Source organism: Ahaetulla prasina, chromosome 10 (assembly GCF_028640845.1).
Source record: "Ahaetulla prasina isolate Xishuangbanna chromosome 10, ASM2864084v1, whole genome shotgun sequence".
Classification (NCBI taxonomy): domain Eukaryota; kingdom Metazoa; phylum Chordata; class Lepidosauria; order Squamata; family Colubridae; genus Ahaetulla; species Ahaetulla prasina.
The window spans coordinates 3722721-3742684 of NC_080548.1; the positions used below are offsets into that span (position 1 = coordinate 3722721).

The 19964-nt window shown below is 43.1% G+C and overlaps 1 protein-coding gene across 1 annotated transcript; it reads right to left on the bottom strand.

Annotated features, from left to right (window-relative positions):
• Positions 1 to 1900: 1900 nt before the first annotated feature.
• MRPS15 (mitochondrial ribosomal protein S15) lies at positions 1901 to 19692 on the bottom strand. The gene is made up of 8 exons (XM_058196021.1): positions 19535 to 19692; positions 18599 to 18661; positions 18046 to 18121; positions 17273 to 17321; positions 15983 to 16067; positions 6030 to 6088; positions 2710 to 2901; positions 1901 to 2145 (listed from the first exon to the last, which is right to left on the bottom strand). The coding sequence occupies exons 1-8, from the start codon at positions 19629 to 19631 to the stop codon at positions 2035 to 2037; spliced, it is 732 nt and encodes a 243-aa protein (XP_058052004.1). The 5' UTR covers positions 19632 to 19692; the 3' UTR covers positions 1901 to 2034.
• Between the last annotated feature and the right edge of the window lie 272 nt (positions 19693 to 19964).

Below are 19964 nucleotides of genomic sequence, written 5' to 3' on the forward strand. Positions count from 1 at the left end.
AGAAGTTTTGCTTCGTTAACCATCTTGGCCACACTGGCTGAGGATGGGATTTATATCAACCTATGTTGAAAGCACCAGGTTGGGAAGTCCACTTAAACTGGGAATAACTCAGAAATCCAGTCTTATTTTAGGAAGAACTAGTTCACAAAGGGTCTCATTCCTCCCTCCGCAGCTGGCTATTCTCCACAGGTATTGGAGGTAGAGATCTACTTACACATGGGACAATCCAAACAGCAGTCATACCTCCCACTGGTCCAGCTGCCTTCTGAGGACTGGGTTACTGGGGAGACAGTCGGCTGGCAAATCACTAACTGGGACATTGGTGAAGACATTTGGAAGAATGTGTCTTCCAAAGAGACATTGGGAGTCTTTTGCAACTGGGCAAGCAGGATGGTATAAGTTCTTCTTTGTGGTACCCTGCAGGCTGGGTGAAATGCCAGAGGAAGCAGCAAGAAGTGGGTGGAATAATGCCAAGTCTTGCGAAACAAATAGCTTTCTAAACAGCAGATGGAGCAAATAAAAAAACTGTCTTAGAGCAGCTTTTGCCTGGTATTTACAGTCAGAGTATTAGATCACCAGCAGTGCTCCAGCTTGCAGGGAAGTGGGGGGCTCAGGTGTTAAGAATGCTATCCATCCCACTTGTTTAATTAGCAAAGAAAGACTCCTGGTTCATTTCTTTTTCCACGTGTTTACTTTACTGAGAACAAAACAGTTACAGATTAGAGCAGACAGAATCTGTGTGCTGGTGCAAAAATGATGCAATTAACGTTCCCTTTTCTCCTGGCCATCCCCCATTATCAGTCAATGTCCAATTAAAAAGTTCTCTGGTTGCTTTGGAAGACTGACCCTGTGTTCACACCTTTCCCATCTCCACATTCCTTTGGTTGACTTTGTGCTTGACTGGTGCTCCTCAGTCAGGAGCAGCTCTACTTCAAACCTAAATCTTCTCTAAGCACCCACCTTCCAATCTCTCAGCCCCCAACCTAGAACTAAGGAGAAATTTTGTGACTGTTGGAAACATTAACCAGTGGAACGACTTGCCTCCAGAAGTTGTGGCTAATCCATCACTGAAGGTTTTTAAGAAAAGATTTGACAGCCATTTGTCCAGAACGGTATTGGGCCTCCTGCTTGTGCAGAGGGTTGGACTAGAAGACCTCCAAAGTCCTTCCAACTCTGTTATTCTGATGGCACAACGGTGGGGAAGTTGAAAAACCTAACAAGGTAAATATTTTGGCTTGAGCGTTTCCAGGTTTATTTTTTCTTAATCTCACATTACCATTTATTGAAAACAAAAAGCAAAATTTGTGAAATAAAACCCCTGAGATGTGTAATAGGCCCTTTGCAAAAAAAGAGTCTTAGTTCTGCTCCTATTTCTTAGGCTGCATTCAGCCAAGTCTTTCAGTATTTTTATATGGACTACTCAGGAAAAAAATTAAGCTGGGCAGTCAGGTATAAACTCCCAAGTTCTGCCAAAACAATGGAATAGTTTTGACTCATAAATTGAGGGTCTCCATTTCAATTTTTAAAAACGAAACTGAGACTCTCTGGGAAGATGAAAACAAGCCTCACTTGGTCACAAGAACAAAGGTGCCACTGGACTGAGTCCTGCAGGAAGAGGACAGTGAATCATACTTTCGGTTCAATCCAATTTGGTGGATCTCCTTCCTTGGATTTTGAGAATGGCAGAACAATCCCTACTAATATTTAGGTAACTGGAACAATAACTAATATCTAACACAAGAGTCTCCGAACGTGGTAGTTTTAAGACTTGTGGACTTCAACTCCCAGAATCCATCCTAGCCGGGGAATTCTGAAAGTTGAAGTCCACAAATCTTAAAATTGACAAGTTTGGAGATCCCTGATCTAACATCCTTACTACACCTCAAACATGTAGATGAAGTAAAAAAAAAAGATATGCACATATTTGCACATAGACAGATGCAGATAAAAAGTTGGGTGTTCAATGTTTTATTATCTTGAAGATTTGTTCCTCAGTTTGAACGTCTCCTCCCATCAACAGAAGTTATGTCCAGCTCAGCCTGGGGTCTCCTCCTTTGGCTGTGCCTGCTCCTTTATTCCTTCATCTTGCTTTTCCATCTGCTTCAAGCTTTCCAGAGCTCTTAGCTTTTGCTTCTCTTTGTAGATCTGAATATTAATGGGAAGGAGAGATTTAATTGGGGATTTAGCTGCCCAAATGTCCTTTCAGCCTGGAGAAATAAGCAGCTTCTGCTTCCACTGCCACCATACATGCAAGGTCCCCATTCCTATGTCTCCAACTGCTACAATGAGACAGTAAGGACCAAGCCACAATGTAGTCTGCCCCATTTTATCTGAATGTGAAACGTGAAGCCAACTGAGAATGATCAAAGGAATAAGTTCTGGCTCAGTCATGCTATTTTCTGCAAATATTAAGGCAGGGCAAGCTGCCCTCTATCCACAAGCTGCTCGCTGCTGCTGAGGATGTACTGCTTCGCTTAGCCATGCCACTTTCCTACTCTGCTGTCCTTAACCACCCACTCTAATGCTGGGGACAGAAATGCTGTTCAACTCATTGGACAGGATCCTTGTCAAATATCCTTGCCTTCCAAGCCTCCTTCCTTGTCTGAAGCCTCTGCAAAAGAGCGGAATATGCCCATCTCTATGCTATAGAAGCTGCCGTTGGCCAGGCTGCTTCTGTAGGTCACCTTGGGCCAGCCATTCTTAACCTACCATGGCTCGAAATTCCTTCTTGACAGCTGCGCGCCGTGTGATTTTCCGTCGGTATTGTGGAGGAGGCGAGTACTCGATTTCCAGCTGCTTGCACGTGTTCTCAAAGGTATCATAGCGGCTATTACGCAGGTATTTCAGCAACACGGTCCGCTGGTCAGTGGCTATCATCATACGGGTAAGATTAACCTTGTCCTAGAAAGTTGTAGCCTCTTCAGTGAATTATCTATGGATCCAAGTCTTTTAATTTTTCAACTTTCTGGTTCTTAATTTACTGACAACATTTGCAAGTTTATTGAAAGACAGCAATAATTTGCTAGAAGGAAAAATATTATTGTGTTGGGGAATAAGGAATATTATTTATTACACTGTGATCTCTGAGAACAGTATTAAAAATAAACTTTTGTACTTCTCAGAATTGGATCTAAAGTATGTATCTAGTTCAGGGGTGTCAAACCTGATTGCATTGCGGGCTGGATTATGACACATTGCAATGTTGCTTACCTTTTGCAAAGCCACGGTGGGCGTGGCCTGCACAGGCCATATCCAGCCTGTGGGCCACCAATTTGACAGGCCTGGTCTAGTTTATGGGATGCAGGCAATAGGATAATGGCTTGTAAGGAGGTCTCTGGATTAGAAATCCTGCCATAATATGCCAGAACTGACCAGGAGTTAGCAGGGAACATGGTTACTATGTGGCATAGTAACAATTTAGGCTGGTAACCTGAACTCCAGCTTCATCTTAATGTAAAGCTTTATGGTAGTGGTGGTCAATATTAACATATTTATTTGTTGATGACCTTGGTATTGGAAAACTGAAACGCCAGAGGAGTGCATGCAAAGAGCACGAATAATCAAATGAAGTGACCAAGAGAAAAATAGCCATGTTGTATCTTTGAGAAATGATGAAAGTGAGAAGATGTAACAGAGTTGAATGAAGATGTTCTACTCTTATTAAATTATTGGATATATACAGGAAAGGGAAAGTATAGGTTTAATTATGAATAAAAGACCTAAAATATACAATGGGAAGTACTAATTCACATCAACTTGATTGTGATGGGTACATATGAAAGAAGGAATCCATAGAGCAGGCCATGCAACATGTGGCCAGCTGGTGTTTTTTTTAAAAAACGTAATAAATTCATCCCTGCAACTGCATCCCTGGAAGAGGCGGTTTCACTGCTGCCACCAGCTTCAGCCCTGCCCACTCCACAACTGTCTGGCAAAATGAAAAGGAGACCGAGGAATATCTGTTTAGAAAAGGCTATGTTTGTTTGATGCCTAACTCTAACATACAGATGGAAAAGGAATGAATTTAAAAGCATGACCGGTTGGATCATCTGTGAAGAAAGATTAGTGAAAGTAATTCACTATGATTTGATTTACTTTGGCCAGGCCATGCGCGCAAATTAACTGGAGATGTCAGTGATGCTAGGAATAGTTAGTGGATCAAGAAGAAAGGGCAAGCAAAGAACACATTGGCTTGATTCCAGCACAGCTGATACAAAGAAGAACATCCAACAATTGAAAGCAACTGTGCTTAACAGGGTAGCATGGAGAGCATTTGCCTATAAAGTTGTCAAGAGTTGGACACGACTAAATGACTAAAACAACAATACAAGAATGATAAAAAATTCTGAATGTGATAGCAATTAGTGTCAAGAATGAATTTTGGGGAAAATTGGATGTGGAAGGAAAAAAAAAACCCAAAAGAAATTGGAGCGAAAGAAGAATAAATGTAAGGGAGAAAAGTCTGAATCCTGAACAATATTAGAAGACAGATTACTCTCGCAACAGAATGAATGGAGAGGACAGAGAAGTTGCTTGAAAACAAGTGAAAAAAACAATCTTACAGAATTCCATGGTTACATTAACAGAATCTATGAAAAATTACGCTTAGTGAAATGACAAAATGAAAACAAGACTACGGATGAGGCCAGTTATAAAAAAATTGGAAGTGAATGAAAAAGATGGCACAATATGCATGGAGAAAAAAAGAGAGCTGCTAAGAAAGTGGTCCAAGAGTATAAAGAAAGGGAAAAAAGGATTTTGATAGAATTTTAAAAAAATGTTTGGGACAAAACAAAGGAATAGCAGTACCGTGAACAGAATTAAATAATAAGAGGGATGTCTTGATTTACAAGTGTTGCAGCACAACAGCAGTCATTCACCCTTACGACCAACCGCAGAGACACTGCAACATTCCCGCTGCTTATCCCCCCACCTCCCTAGGGAACTAACAGGCACTGGGCCTGTGGAGACTCACTCACTTTGCAAAGATCTCCATGATCAGGCGAGCTATCTCCTCTCCAGCCATCCTTTGCCTGCTCCCGGAGTTCCAATTGCAGAGACAGAATGGGACAAGCGGGCCTGCTCGGCTTGGCTGACTCACCGAGGCTGCCTGAGCAGGACATCCAATCTGCCTTTGGAGCGCCTGGCAGCCTCAGTGAGCCTGAAGGAACCTGAGATCACGTCCCTGAAGGCTTCCATTCTCTGTGCCAAAAACTTTTGCTCTGGAAAATGGAAGCCTGCAGGGGCGCAAGATTGCGCCCTCAAAGGCTTCCGTTCTCTAGTGTGGTCATACACGGTAGAGAATGAATGAAGATTTAATTGCAAAATAAATATGTGAATGGGTTGTGAGGAAAGGAAGACTGAAAGCAACAAGACGTGGTTGGATGCAGTTTATGAAATCCTCAAAAAAGATGTCTATGGAGATTCTCAATCATCCAGGTCATGGTTGTCCCAAACTTTTTCAAAAGGCAACTAGACTTTCTTGTTTTTTACCTTGAAGATGTTTTGCTTCTCATCAAGATACTTCAATCAGAACTGAAGAAGCGAAACATCTTCAAGGAAAAAAAACAAGAAAGTCTAGTTGCCTTTTGAAAAAAAAATACTTTTGGGTCCTCAAAAAGGAAAAATTCAGAATTTTAATGATGAAAGAACAATATACAAAATGATAGATGGACAGGACGGAAGCAAAAATAGTTTGTAAAGTGAGAACAAAGCAGTGATATCGCCATTGGTTTTACCTCTCCCCTTCTCTCATGCCTCCAGCTCTCTTCCCTTAAGGAACATAATCTAACTCCATAAGAAAAGAATACTGTGATGGGTATGCAGCATCTATGCTGACTTTTGCGAGGGTCACTTGAAGAATGAACCACTTTGTATCTGAAGATACTTGCATTCAGTAAGGACTGCCAAAAATCCAATTCTCTGCCATCTATTTGTTTGCAGTGCTTTTCAACAAAATCTGCTGACTTAGAAGACACAGTTTATAGAGGTTACATAACCAACAGCTTAAACGCTTTGAAGACTCTTACCTTGGGGTGCATATGCAGATGTTCTTTGAGGGTGCGGATCATGGCTGTCAAGTAGGCAACTAGAACATTAAGAAAAAAGATAGAAAAGTTCCTGTTACGTTTTCTTCTCCTATTTTAGAGAGTACACATGAACATTAGCAGCCAGATACACTTTTAAGTGTTACACATGAGAACAGAGTTCCTGGTTCTTTCTGTGTTCTGCTAAAAGAAGGCAGAGCGAGTCTGGAGAGAGAGATGTGAAAACAGAAAGTAAGACCATTTCAGCCAAATAATCAGCTCTACTGGGCAGCTCAATTATTTGTAGTCCAACCAATCATAAGCACTATATTCTTTAAGAACTCTTTGTCCTCTTCTTTCTCTAATTCCTTCTCCTTTTATGTTGCATTTTTGATGCAAAAAAAGCACGTAGATAGATATCTGTATGATTACAATTGATTTTATTTTTTAAAATTAGATTTTACATCCCTTTTAACAACATTCTTTCAAGATGATGCACACAATGCTCCCACCTCCTATTTTCCCTGGAACAATAACCCTGTGAGGTGGGTTGGGCTGTGCGGTTTCCCCAAAGTCACCTGTCACCTGTCCCCAAAGTCACCCAGCTGGTTTTGTGCCTAAAGAAAGACTTGTGATCTCCTGGCCCTTTAATTGGTATTCTAAACTGACTGTCTTATAAGTTTTCAGGAAATTGTTTTGGTTGAAGTTTACAATCAAACTTCAGAGGCATAATCTGAAGTTTACATAATCAGAGGCATAAATGGGTGGCTACCACACCCCTCAATTTTCCCAGTTGCAATGTATGGCGTGAAAGTTGGACCAAAAGGAAGGCTGAGCACCAAAGAACTGAGGCCCTTGAACTCTGGTGCTGGAGAAGACTCCTGTGAGTCCCTTGGACTGCAAGGCGATCCAACCGGTCAGTCCTAGAGGAGATCAACCCTGACTGCTCTTTAGAAGGCCAGATCCTGAAGAGGAAACTCAAATACTTTGGCCACCTAATGAGAAGGAAGGGCTCACTGCAGAAGAGCCTCATGTGGGAAAGATTGAGGGCAAAAGAAGAACGGGACGACAGAGAACAAGGTGGCTGGAGTCACTGAAGCAGTAGGTGTGAGCTTAAATGGACTCCAGAGGATGGTAGAGGACAAGAAAGCCTGGAGGAATATTGTCCATGGGGTCGCGATGGGTCGGTCACGACTTCGCAACTAACAACCACCACCACACCCTTCAGAGGATAAATCTCCTCTGTCTCCTTTGACTTATCCTTTCAAAGATCTGTGAACCAGGCATCACTTTTCTCTGCCAGAGGCCAAAGCAGAAAGGAACAGCCGCAATTTATCTGCTCCTGAGCAAATGGTGAAATTATTGTTGAATATAATTCAGAGTTGCTTAAGAAGAGGGGGAAGCAGCGTTCAGTTTGGATGTCATGCCAAATTCCTGCCAAGGTGGCACACAAGGCACTGAGTCTGACACACACGCACTCTAAATCGGAGCCTTCTTATAGCCTTCTGCCCAAAAGGCAAATGTCAAAGAAAGCTTTCTCAAGACAACGAACGTTGGATAGCAATTCTATGCAGTATTATCATTTGTGCAGCAGGATTCAGTTGAGGTTTGACTTTCACAAGTCTTCTTTTCCTGCTGTACTCTGGAGTTATTGCCTCAGTGGGATGTTGAAACCTGCACTGAAGCTGCAGGAAATGAACTAACTCTTTCACCATGTCCCAGGCCATCCAGTCTACCCCATTGCTCCAGTGGCTGCCCAGCCCCTGTCTTAATAGCTGCCCCCTGCCTCCTGGTGAAGGGGAGCCTGCCATCTTGCTGGATCATGGGCTCCACTGTCCAATTCCTCTTTCCTGAAAAAGTCCTTCCTAGCAATTCAACCAGAATTTGCCTTGCTTTAACTTAAAATCTATTACTTAATGAATATTTCTTTATTGAATTTATGGCCAAATACCAAAGAGCACTCTGGTTACAAAACAGGTCTTGACCGTCTGGGTGACACCATTTCAGCTGCGTGACATGAGCTGTAAGGGTAACCTTGAGGAGCAGCAGAGGCACAAAGCAAGACATCAGCCAGAGAAAAAAACTGAAGTCCAAGGAAGAACTTCCACCTGAGAAAGCATCTCAGACAAGACTCTCCTTAGTTCCAATGAAGATTGGGAGGGGGCACATTTAGACTTGTAAGATTCTGTTACTTCACAATAACATTGCTCTCTACATGGGGCTGCCCTTGAGGTGCACCCGGAGGCTGCAGTTAGTCCAGAATGCGGCTGCGCGAGTAGTAATGGGAGCCACTCGTGGCTCTCACGTAACACCACTGCTCCGTAGTCTGCACTGGCTTCCTGTGGTCTTTCGGGTGCGCTTCAAGATTTTGGTTACCACCTTTAAAGCGCTCCATGGCTTAGGACCCGGGTACTTACAAGACCGCCTGCTGTTACCCTATGCCTACCACCGACCTGTACGCTCTCACAGAGAAGGTCTCCTCAGGGTGCCGTCCGCCAAACAGTGTCGGCTGGCGGCCCCCAGGGGCAGGGCCTTCTCTGTGGGAGCATCGACGCTCTGGAATGAACTTCCCCCGGGCTTACGTCAAGTGCCTGATCTTCGGACCTTCCGTCGTGAGCTAAAAACATACTTATTCATTCAAGCGGGACTGGCATAATAGTTGATTTTAAATTGGGGTTTTATTAATATTTTTTAAAAAATTTTAAATTTAAATTTTGATTATCAGCCTTTTTTTGTAATTTGCTATTTTTTAATTTGGTTTTAATTGTACATATTCTGTGTTTTATCTTTGGCTGTACACCGCCCTGAGTCCTTCGGGAGAAGGGCGGTATAAAAATTTGATAAATAAATAAAATAAATAAATAAATAAAAACAGTATCGGCATCCACAACTTTGGTTTCCTAGACTGCTCTAGTTCAAAGAGCTGAGAGCATATGATGGCATTCCCCCACCCCCTTTAACAGTCTTTTCTTTAATCTGCCTTCATAAGATTAAGCTTCTGCCCCTCCCCCCCCCCAGCATTCTTGTTGTCCTTCTCTGAATCTGGAAGGTTTTTATTTATGGCCACAAAACTGACTCGTTTAGGTTATGGTCACCTGCACCTGCAGGGTGTTTTTCCCAGGTCCACCTTTTCCCATCCTATTCCAATGCATCCGAGTTCCATTTCCTGCAAGAGTTTGCATTTATCTGTTTTAATGCAAACTGTTGTGACCAAGACCCAAGTAGGTAGTAATAAACTTAGTCCGTGGAAAAACAAATTTTATTCAAACAGCTGGGAATTACTTCATTCCCAGCGTCATTCAACTCAAAGTAAAACAAATGCCTCCCAACACAAATTCCTCAGTTACCTCACAAACCTCAGTCCAATTAGGCTAACTGCCAAAGGCCCTTCCTGGTAAACGTCCAGAAGCCACAAAAACAAAGACGTACACAAAGCAGAAGACGGAGCAGAAGACGCAGCTACAACGTTGTTTTCTGGCAAAGCTGAAACACTGGTGCTGGTCTTTTTTAAGCCTTATGGGAGGGGCCAATCATCTCTTGGCCCTACTCCCAAGTTGTCCTCTCTGCTTGAGCTGCTCTTGCCTTCTGGCAGCTCGTCTCATGTGTGCATTAGGAACAGGCTCCTCCTGTTCCTCTGCTTCACTACTATCAGTCTCTGGAGGCTCTGGAGTCCGCACCTCATTCCATGATGGCCCTGGCCTCACCTCAGCCTCATCGCTGTCTGACTCCGTTGCCAGCTCCGCAGGTTGCTGAGAGACCACAACACAAACATAGCCTCTAATCCTGTTTCTCTAAAGGTATCAACACTGTTTGTTTCACATTCGTTTCCATTTGAGTGCACTAGTTATTCAATCCAATTTTGAATGCCCTGCAAATGCATCATCATCCATTGGATTAATAAAAATGATGATGACAGCAAGGCCAAGACCAAAATCTGCAGCTCTTTACTTTGTCTCCTTCCAGGGAGGAGGAACAGCAGATGAACCCCAAGTACAATTTTCAAGTCCAACTTCTAGCTACTTCATGCCAACAATGTGGGATGTGAGGGGCATGGGCAGCAATATTGGTTCCCTCAATGATTGCCAAGTTGTTTCTGCCCTCCCTCCCTGCTCCACATGCCTTCCTCCTACAGATGGGTGTATGGTGGAAGAAGATGTCCATCCTAGATCAGGGTGGGCAATTCTTTGGTCAAGCTGCATTGTCCTTCCAGAACCTCCAAGCAACCTCAAGACCCATTTGTAAGCTCCTACTTGATTAACCTGAATGACAAAAAGGATATTTTGTCAAACATGTTTCTTTAATCAAGAGCATTTCTACCACTAAGGAATGTTAATGAAAAACTGATATGACATCAGCTTGGCAATATTTGTCACACCTTTGTTTCATTTGTGATCTCAAAATGCATACATGATACAATTTCCCCCCAATAATCCTGTGTAGGAGGTTTGGCTGAAGGAGAATGGCTGCCCCATCGTCACCCACGAGCTTCCATGATTGGAGTGGGTCAATCCAACACTTTAACCTACTACACCAGGTTTGTATGTGTGATTTAATTATTTTTTAAAAAATGTATTAGTCACCTTACTCCAACAGACTGATAGCTTATCCATACTGACTTCTGGCAACTAGCATGGTTTTTTATGCATTAACTTAATATAAGCCCTCCCCCCAAAATAAGCCCTACTTAAGACCCTGTGCAGCCAGTCACCTGTCCCACTCCGTCTGGTTGTTAGTGGTGCTGCAGCTGTGAGGCAGGGTGTGGAACGGCCCTACAGGTCCCGCACCGGCTTATCCCCTGAAGCCAGGCTATCAACGCCCCAACACCTGCCTTGTGGTGGCAGAACCAGCAACCATATGCAGCAGGAGCTGTGGCTGCTGGCCCACGTCTTCTTTCTCGCAGCCAAAATGGAGCAGGAGGCTGAGAGGCGCACCAGTGCCATAGCCATGAGGTGAAGCATAGATGGCCTGGCTGTGGGGGCCCTGAGGTAAGCTGGTACGAGGCACATGTGGCAGCTCCACCCCTCTGCCTCACGGTAGCGGCACTGGTGTGCCTCCTGCCCGACTGCAAGCAAGAAGAATTGTGTGTCACATACATGTGGGGGAGGAGACACCCCTGAAAATAAGCCCTAGTGCTTATTTTGGGCCCCAAAAGAAAATAAGACCCAGTCTTATTTTCAGGGAAACACAGGTAACTTTGTGATTTTATTCAAATCACCTACATTCTAAACTTAGAGGCCATTAAAACATATACATTCTCATTAGTCATACAAAGCAACTGAATCCATTTACATCGACAGAAGTATAGACTGTGAGATTGGGAAAATAGAAAGAAGATTTATAAGGTCTCCTTTTATATAAACAGGAATGAGTCGACTTCCAGATGTTTCCAACAATTCTTCACATCTCGCCCTTCCAGACAAATACAGCTACTGTGGTGATTTTTTCCTTCTGCTTGACCAGTTTCCGAGAACAGTAAGAAATTGAAAATCAAAACTCTCCAGATCTCCATTATTTATTTATTTATTTATTTGATTTCTATACCGCCCTTCTCCCGAAGGACTCAGGGCGGTGTACAGGCAAGAATAAAACAGACGGTACAATATACAAATTTAAAATGCAGTTAAAAAACTTATTTTAAAATTGGCCTGAGAAGTAAAATATATAATAAGCTAAAAAACCCCATTTAAAATTAATTTCTAAGAATTTAAAAATTTGTTAAAATCAATTTAAGCCAGCCCCGCGCGAATAAAAAGATGTGTCTTCAGTTCGCGACGGAATGTCCGAAGGTCAGGTATTTGGCGTAAACCCGGGGGAAGTTCGTTCCAGAGGGTGGGAGCCCCCACAGAGAAGGACCTTCCCCTGGGGAGGCTCTTAGGCTCCTGGGGAGCCCCTGGGGAGGCTCTTTAGGCTCTTCCAAAACATAATGAAGTGACAGAATAGAATAGAATAACACAGTTGGAAGGGACCTTGGAGGTCATCTAGTCTAACCCCCTGCTTAGCAGGAAACCCTTCACCACTTCAGACAAATGGTTATCCAACATCTTCTTAAAAACTTCCAGTGTTGGAATATTCACAACTTTTGGAGGCAAGTTGTTCCACTGATTAATTGTTCTGTCAGGAAATTTCTCCTTAGTTCTAGGTTGCTTCTCTCCTTGATTAGTTTCCATCCATTGCTCCTTGTCCTGCCTTCATGTGCTTTGGAAAATAGCTTGACTCCCTCTTCTTTGTGGAAAGTTCTGAGATATTGGAACACTGCTATCATGTCACTCCTAGTCCTTTTTTCATCAAACAGACATACCCAATTCCGGCAACTCCTCTTTATATGTTTTAGCCTCCAGTCCCCTAATCATCCTTGTTGTTCTTCTCTGCAATTTTTCTAAAGTCCAACATTTGTTTTATATCATGGTGATCAAAACTGGATACAATATTCCAAGTGTGGACCTACCAGGCATTATAAAGTGGTATCAATTCACCTGATCTTGATTCTGTCCCTCTATTAATTCAGCGATGTAGGGTTTTAAAGGTGACACTTTTTTCCAGTCCTCTGGCAGTTCCCTGGTGCTCCAGGATCTTTGAAAGATATAGTTCAGTGATTCTGAGATCTTGTCTGTCAGTTCCTTCAGAACCCTGGGGTGTAATCCATCCGGTCCTGGTGATTTGAACTTGTCTAGGGTAGAGAGGTGTTCACTTACCCTTTTCTTCCCTATTTTAATTTGTGTTCCTAATCTGTTTTTTGTGGTACCGTTTTTGATAGGTTGGACTATTTTTTCCCTTTGTGTAAAGACAGATGCAAAAAACGAGTTAAGTAGTTTTGCTTTCTCCCTGTTGCTTGTCACCTTCTTGTCATTTTCTCCCAGCAATGGACCAATTTTTTCAATGACTTTTTTCTTCTTTTTAACATGTTGAAAGAAGCTTTTTGTCAGGGTTCCAAGGAACACCCCCAACGAAATAAGGCACTGAGGCTTGAGGTTCCTCAAAGTTCCAATTTATTAGAGATGTCATGTTGGCACAGCTGGGAAAACCTGAAACTGAAAGCTTCCAGGTTTTCTACACTCAGTTGACAGTTGACAGCCCTGCCCCACACCCACAAGTTCATCACATTGTCCAATCAACTCTTCACACTGTTGGATACAATCTTCAGGCAGTCTCCATCAGACACAGGCAAAAGTCCTTGCATACGTAATGTTTTTATGACTAACTTTCTATCGTTCCAACAACCCCCTCCCAACTTCCCCAGCTAAAATATGTGGCAGTTAAGAAGCAAAAAGAAAACTGCCTTCCAAAACTGACACTTTTTTGTTATTTTTTTTTCTTCTTCATTGGTTTGTGCTAGACTGGGCTTTTATAATCTCACTTTTCAAAATTTCCCAAGCTTCTTGAGTTGTTTTCCCTGAGGATTCTCATCCATGGAATACTTCCCAAGCTCTGTCTAAGTTTATTGAAATTAGCTCTCTTAAATCCAAGTCCAAACTGGAGTCTTAAGTCCAAGACTCTAGTTTGACTTTGTTCTACTACTTGTGCTTGGATAATGTTGAATTCCAATACTGCATGATCGCTTGCCCCCAAGGTTCCTGTAGCTTCAACAATTTCTATCATTTCATCTCAGTGAGAATAAGTCCAATATGGCTGATCCCCTTGTTCCCTTCTCTACTTTTTGAGAAACAAAGTTGTCTGTTAGGTTTGTCAGGAACCTGTTTGATCTTCCATTTGGTGCAGTTTCTCTCCCAGTTGATGTCAGGGTAGTTAAAATTCCCCATTACTATGGTGCTGTGCTTCTTACATACCTTAGTTAACCGACTAGCAAAAAGTTCCTCTATTTCCTCTGTTTGGTTGGGTGGCCTATAGTATGCACCTATGGCAATGTCATTTTTTCTCCTTTAATAGTGACCCAAATGTAAATGTAAAGGTGAAGCTAAGCAAGATCACATCAAATACCTGTACAATTAGCACAGGGGCCCCCCAAGGCTGTGTGCTCTCCCCACTTCTCTTCTCTCTGTATACCAATGACTGCATCTCCAATGATCCATCAGTTAAGCTACTGAAGTTCGCAGATGACACAACAGTGATTGGTCTCATTCGAGACAATGACGAATCCGCATATAGACGAGAGGTCGAACGACTAGCCTTGTGGTGCAACCAAAACAATCTGGAACTGAACACACTCAAAACCGTAGAAATGGTGGTAGACTTTAGGAAAAACCCTTCCATACTTCCACCTCTCACAATACTTGACAACACAGTATCAACAGTAGAAACCTTCAAAATTCTGGGTTCTATCATATCGCAAGATCTCAAATGGACAGCTAACATCAAAAACATCATTAACAAAGGACAACAAAGAATGTTCTTTCTGCGCCAACTCAGTAAGCTCAAACTGCCCAAGGAGCTGCTGATCCAATTCTACAGAGGAATTATTGAGTCTGTCATTTGCACCTCTATAACTGTCTGGTTCGGTTCTGCAACCCAACAAGAAAAACACAGACTTCAGAGGATAATTAGAACTGCAGAAAAAATAATTGCTACCAACTTGCCTTCCATTGAGGACCTGTATACTGCACGAATCAAGAAGAGGGCCGTGAAAATATTTGCAGATCCCTCGCATCCTGGACATAAACTGTTTCAACTCCTACCCTCAAAATGACGCTATAGAGCACTGCACACCAGAACAACTAGACACAAGAACAGTTTTTTCCCGAAGGCCATCACTCTGCTAAACAAATAATTCCATCAACACTGTCAGACTATTTACTGAATCTGCACTACTATTAATCGTTTCATAGTTCCCATCACCAATCTCTTTCCACTTATGACTGTATGACTATAACTTGTTGCTGGCAATCCTTATGATTTATATTGATATATTGATCATCAATTGTGTTGTAAATGTTGTACCTTGATGAACGTATCTTTTCTTTTATGTACACTGAGAGCATATGCACCAAGACAAATTCCTTGTGTGTCCAATCACACTTGGCCAATAAAATTCTATTCTATTCTATTAAGATAATTTTCATCATTGTCGTGCTCTATTTTTGTAGAGATGTAGTTATTTCTTACATATAGTGCAACTCCACCTCCTCTTTTAGAATAGAATAGAATAGAATAGAATAGAATAGAATAGAATAGAATTTTATTTGGTCTATTTCTTTTAAATAATTTAAATCCCTCTAGCTGTATGTTCCATTTGTGGGTTTCATCCCACCAAGTTTCCATAATGGCAACAATACCATATCTGCCCTCATTTACATGAATTTCTAATCCAGCCTGTTTATTCCTCATACTGTGCACTGGTGTATAGGCATTTGTGTCCATATTGATTGACTGTGTTTACTGTCTACACCAGAGGTCTCCAACCTTGGTCCCTTTAAAACTTGTGGACTTCAAGTCCCAGAGTTCCTCAACCAGCTTTTCTGGCTGAGGGACTCTGGGAGTTGAAGTCCATAAGTCTTAAAGGGACCGAGGTTGGAGACCCCTGGTCTACACAACCTGTGTTGTGCCCGACTGCCCCTACTTTCTTGCCATCTGTTTGATTAGTGCACATGGTATGGCACTCACTATTAAATGCTTGGTTTTGCTTGGCAGCAAGGTTGATAATCTTACCTGCACAAACATCTACGTTACATGCACTGATAACCCTATTAATTTTAGATTGCTGGGGACAGAAATGTTCTGTATCAATTAATACAGTCCCTGCTGTTCAGTTTAAATGTTTATCCAGAAAATCTGTGAATTTAATGCCAAGTAATTCAGTCTCCTTCTTTGATGGATGCAAACCATCTCTTTTGTACGGTTTTTCATTGGACCACTTGCAGACATCATGACTAATAAAACCAAAGCTTTCCCTTTTACACCATTAAACTCCATTAGCCACCAATTAAACTCTGCTGATGCCAACAGTCTCCCTGGCAGCCATGGAGCTAAGTGGGGGGAAGGATAGCTTCCACTTTTCTGCATACCTTGAACCTCTGGCGATCCACAGTCATTTGGGCTCCTGCGGACTTTGGCTGCTAGCTGCTCTTTCTTCATTTTCACTTTTTCCTTCTACAGGCACAAGTAGACATTGGTGAATGGAAGTCAACAGATAAAAAATTGCAAGTACAGTTTGTTGTACATTTCAGTCAATTCCTCAACAAATATGGTATTTTAGTACTGCTCCATCTAGGGCTTCAGATGAAAATCCTGAGGGAGAGTTACTTGCTTACTGTGGAAGTGGAAATTTTCCTGTCATAAAACCCATAAAATTATGTAGGGACTGTTCAGACTAAATCACATCTGTTGCAACTGAGATTTGTACAGCATGCTAAGATTCTTTTCATTCAAAAACTTTTTTTAACAACTGTTGACTTGGTATTATTGTACTAACCAAGTTAGAATTATACAAACTCAGAAATAAGTTAATTTGGTCACCTGACTAAGTATGTTCTGCAAACACAGTCATGAAGGACAATGAAGGTTCACAAACATCATGGCTGTTGGTATACTGTACAGGCAGTCCTTAGGTTATAACAGCAATTGGGACCAGGAATTCTGTTGCCAAGCAATGCAGTTGAAAAGAGTGTCATATAATCACATCATTTAACAATAGCAATTCCAGTAGTCTTGGCTGTTATCATGAGGACTGCAATTATAGATTGTTGATTGTAAATTAAATGGACTTACAGTATGTAAAATCTGGCATTAAACTGTAGTATTAACATAGGATGTTGCTTGTAATCCAGTCCAATCCAATCCTCCTGCAGGACTCCGCTGGCTGAAAATGGGCCACGCAGCCCCCGTGGAGCCTGTTTTTGGCCGGCAAAATGCTGCAGGAGGCCAGGGAGGCCAAAAATGGGTTGCGGAGGAGCCACACATGGGCCCCCTGCAGCCCATTTTGGCCAGCAGAGACACTGTGGGCCGGTACTTTGATATTTCCAGGCCAGCTGTGCGGGCCAGATTTAAGCACCCCATGGGTCGCATTTGGGCCGCATCCCTTGAGGTTGACATCCCTGCTCTAAAACAATAAAACAGAGTTCTGGTAGCTCCTGTGATGTTTGTTCCCTGACCTAAGGTGATCTGAAGCAGGGGTCTCCAAACTTGGCAACTTTAAGCGTGGTGGACTTCAACTCCCAGAATGCCCAATTCTGGGAGTTGAAGTCCACCAGGCTTAAAGTTGCCAAGATTGGAGATCCCTGATCTGAAGGGTTATTTGGTAGCAGTATTTGCTCCTAAATCCCAAACTTTCTATAAAAGGAAAACAAAAAACTAACCTGGCTTGCCATTTCCAGAGACAGTATTCTTTTGACAATATCATCCACCCTGCAGGAAAGCACAGAGTCTCCTTGGATTTATTTTTATTTTTTAATAATAATAATAATAATAATAATAATAATTTTATTTTTATACCGCCCTTCTCCCGAAGGACAGAGGGCGGTTAAAAGCCAGATACAATACAATACAATAAAACCAATTAAAAAACTTATTCAATATGGCCAATAATTTAATTATAAAATACATAATTTAAAACCCCATTTAAAATCCAATTTAAAACCCGTTTTATGCCAGTCCTGCTCGGAAGAATAGATACGTCTTCAGCTCGCGGCGAAAGGTCCGGAGGTCAGGAAGTTGACGGAGTCCAGGAGGAAGCTCATTCCAGAGGGTAGGTGCCCCCAGAGAAGGCCCTCCCCCTGGGGGTCGCCAGCCGACATTGTTTGGCTGACAGCACCCTGAGGAGACCCTCTCTATGCAAGCGCACCGGTCGGTGGGAGGCATATGGTAACAGAATCTCCTGAGGGGTTTTGCATTTGCCATTGGCCTCAAATGGTTTTAGGATGTAGCAAAGGAAATTAAAAGTAATGCTGAAGGTATCATTTTTAACAGAGAATATTAACAGAGCATATATGAAGGGTGAGTATTTTGTGAGATTGTATCTGGGGAACTTTTTTTTCTTCCAACTGTAAAATAAGGTAGGTGACAGAATTGTCACTAAAAGGCACTAGAAATCCCCACGCACCCATTTCCCACCAATCCCTACAAATCTTACTTGTCTACAGCTGAGACATTGGCATAATCTTTCCTCAACATTGTATCAGGCAGATCATCCAGATGGCTGGGGATAGCTGAAAAGAAAAAAAGAATTGCTCTCTTGCTATACATTTTTGTTCAGCAATTATTTTTTCAATAATGGCCAATATCTGTACTAGATATCTAGATATCTGTAGATGCTCCCAAAATGGAATTTCAAGATTTTTAAGTTCCTTCTCAATTCCCTGGTGGTAAGGAGAAAGAAGGAAGTGGAAGAAAATTGCTACTGTGTAAGATTAGTTGCTCAGAAGTAAATCCAGCTCTCCAATTTTTTGAGCCAATGTGTCTATTGATATGAAAAGGAAGGGAGGTACCACAGTTTACTCCTATCACCTTTTGTTTTCCCATTTCAATGGATCAGGGTTTGGGATTATGGACAAATGTTCAAATCCACAAAAAAAAGCATCCTCAGCAACCTGCCTCCAAACCAACCATTGCTTATTTAATTTATGGTCTGCATTTCCACCCAAAAGGCACAATGAGGACCAAGCTGAAAAATTTATAATACATACCTTCTTTTTTTTTCCGGACAGGCCTGGCATATTCTCTGACTATTTGGAGAAAAGGGCTCTTACCTGAAAAGACAAAAAATGCAAATCCAATTCAGAATAATACACTAGGCAATGCAGTACCATCTTCTTGCTGGAAGTCATGTGGTGACAAAAAATAACTTGACTCCCCCTTGAAGTCTGGGGACATTAAGCAGCCTGTCCGTCTAGACAAGCACTATATGGAGAGCATTTTTTTCCTGTTCTGAAGACCCAGCTGGTTTTTTCCTTGCCTGCCCTTCAAGAACACGGAGAAGAAGAAAATAGGCTCACAGGTCAGGCGACTGCTTGTTTTTAACCTCAGGGCGGTGTTTTCAAGACATCTTTACGCACGATCGAAGTTTATTCCAGGGTTCTCCAACCTTGGCAACTTTAAGACTTGTGGACTTCAACTCCCAGAGTTCCTCAGCCAGCTTTGCTGGGAGTTGAAGTCCACAAGTCTTAAAGTTGCCAAGGTTGGACAACCCTGGTTTATTCAACAAAAGCGCTGGGTTCCCGGACACGGCCAGATGTTATTCGGTTCCTGCCCTCTTTTAACAAACCAGGCTACAGAGAGGCGCCCAGGGATAAGAACTCCAATGCAAAGACTTTTTCCTCCCGCTTTCTGCGAATCAGGTCCGGGCGACGCCACCAACCTCCCTCCGGCCCAACCCGGCCTCGATCCTCCCCGCCAGAAATGGGGCCGATCGAGAAAAGCTCCAGGCGGGCAGCCGCATCGTAGCCAAGGCCGAATGGGGCCCTCCATCCCCGCATCCTGCACTCGTGCAGACGCAGCAACATGGGTGCTGTAGTCCCACAGCTGAGGGGGAAGCGGTGTAGAGCGCGGGCAGGGCAGAGAGAGCGGGGATGGTGCTGCTCCACGGCGGCTCGACGTCTGGCCGCCCACTAACCCTTCCTCACCCGGCCCCTGACGCGCTTCCTCCGCCGGCCCCGCGACGAACTTGGGGCGGCTTCCCCCGGCGAGCGCAGAGGCGCCGCGCAGCACCAGCCGCAGCATCACTGGCGGTCACGAACTGGGCGCCGCCATCTTGCGCGTCACAGGACGCGCCGAGAGGACCGAATGCGGCGCGTAGGGAGGGGCCGGTGGGCTCGCGCATGCGCCCTTGCACAACGGAAGTTAAATTCTGCCTCCTTGAGTCGTTTCCTGAGAGCGAGTGAAATCAATTGGAAGGGACCTTGCAGGTCACCTAGTCCAGGGGTCTCCAACCTTGGTCCCTTTAAGACTTGTGGACTTCAACTCCCAGAGTTCCTCAGCCAGCTTTGCTGGGAGTTGAAGTCCACAAGTCTTAAAGGGACCAAGGTTGGAGACCGCTGATCTAGTCCAGGGGTC

Coding starts and splice junctions, on each gene's coding strand:
- MRPS15 (XM_058196021.1), bottom strand. CDS start 19,631: ATGCTGCGGCTGGTGCTGCGCGGCGCCTCTGCGCTCGCCGGGGGAAGC. Junction 18,662..19,534: donor GGAAGCGCGTCAGGGGCCGG/GTGAGGAAGGGT, acceptor TTGTCTTTTCAG/GTAAGAGCCCTTTTCTCCAA. Junction 18,122..18,598: donor TGTCCGGAAAAAAAAAGAAG/GTATGTATTATA, acceptor TTTTCTTTTCAG/CTATCCCCAGCCATCTGGAT.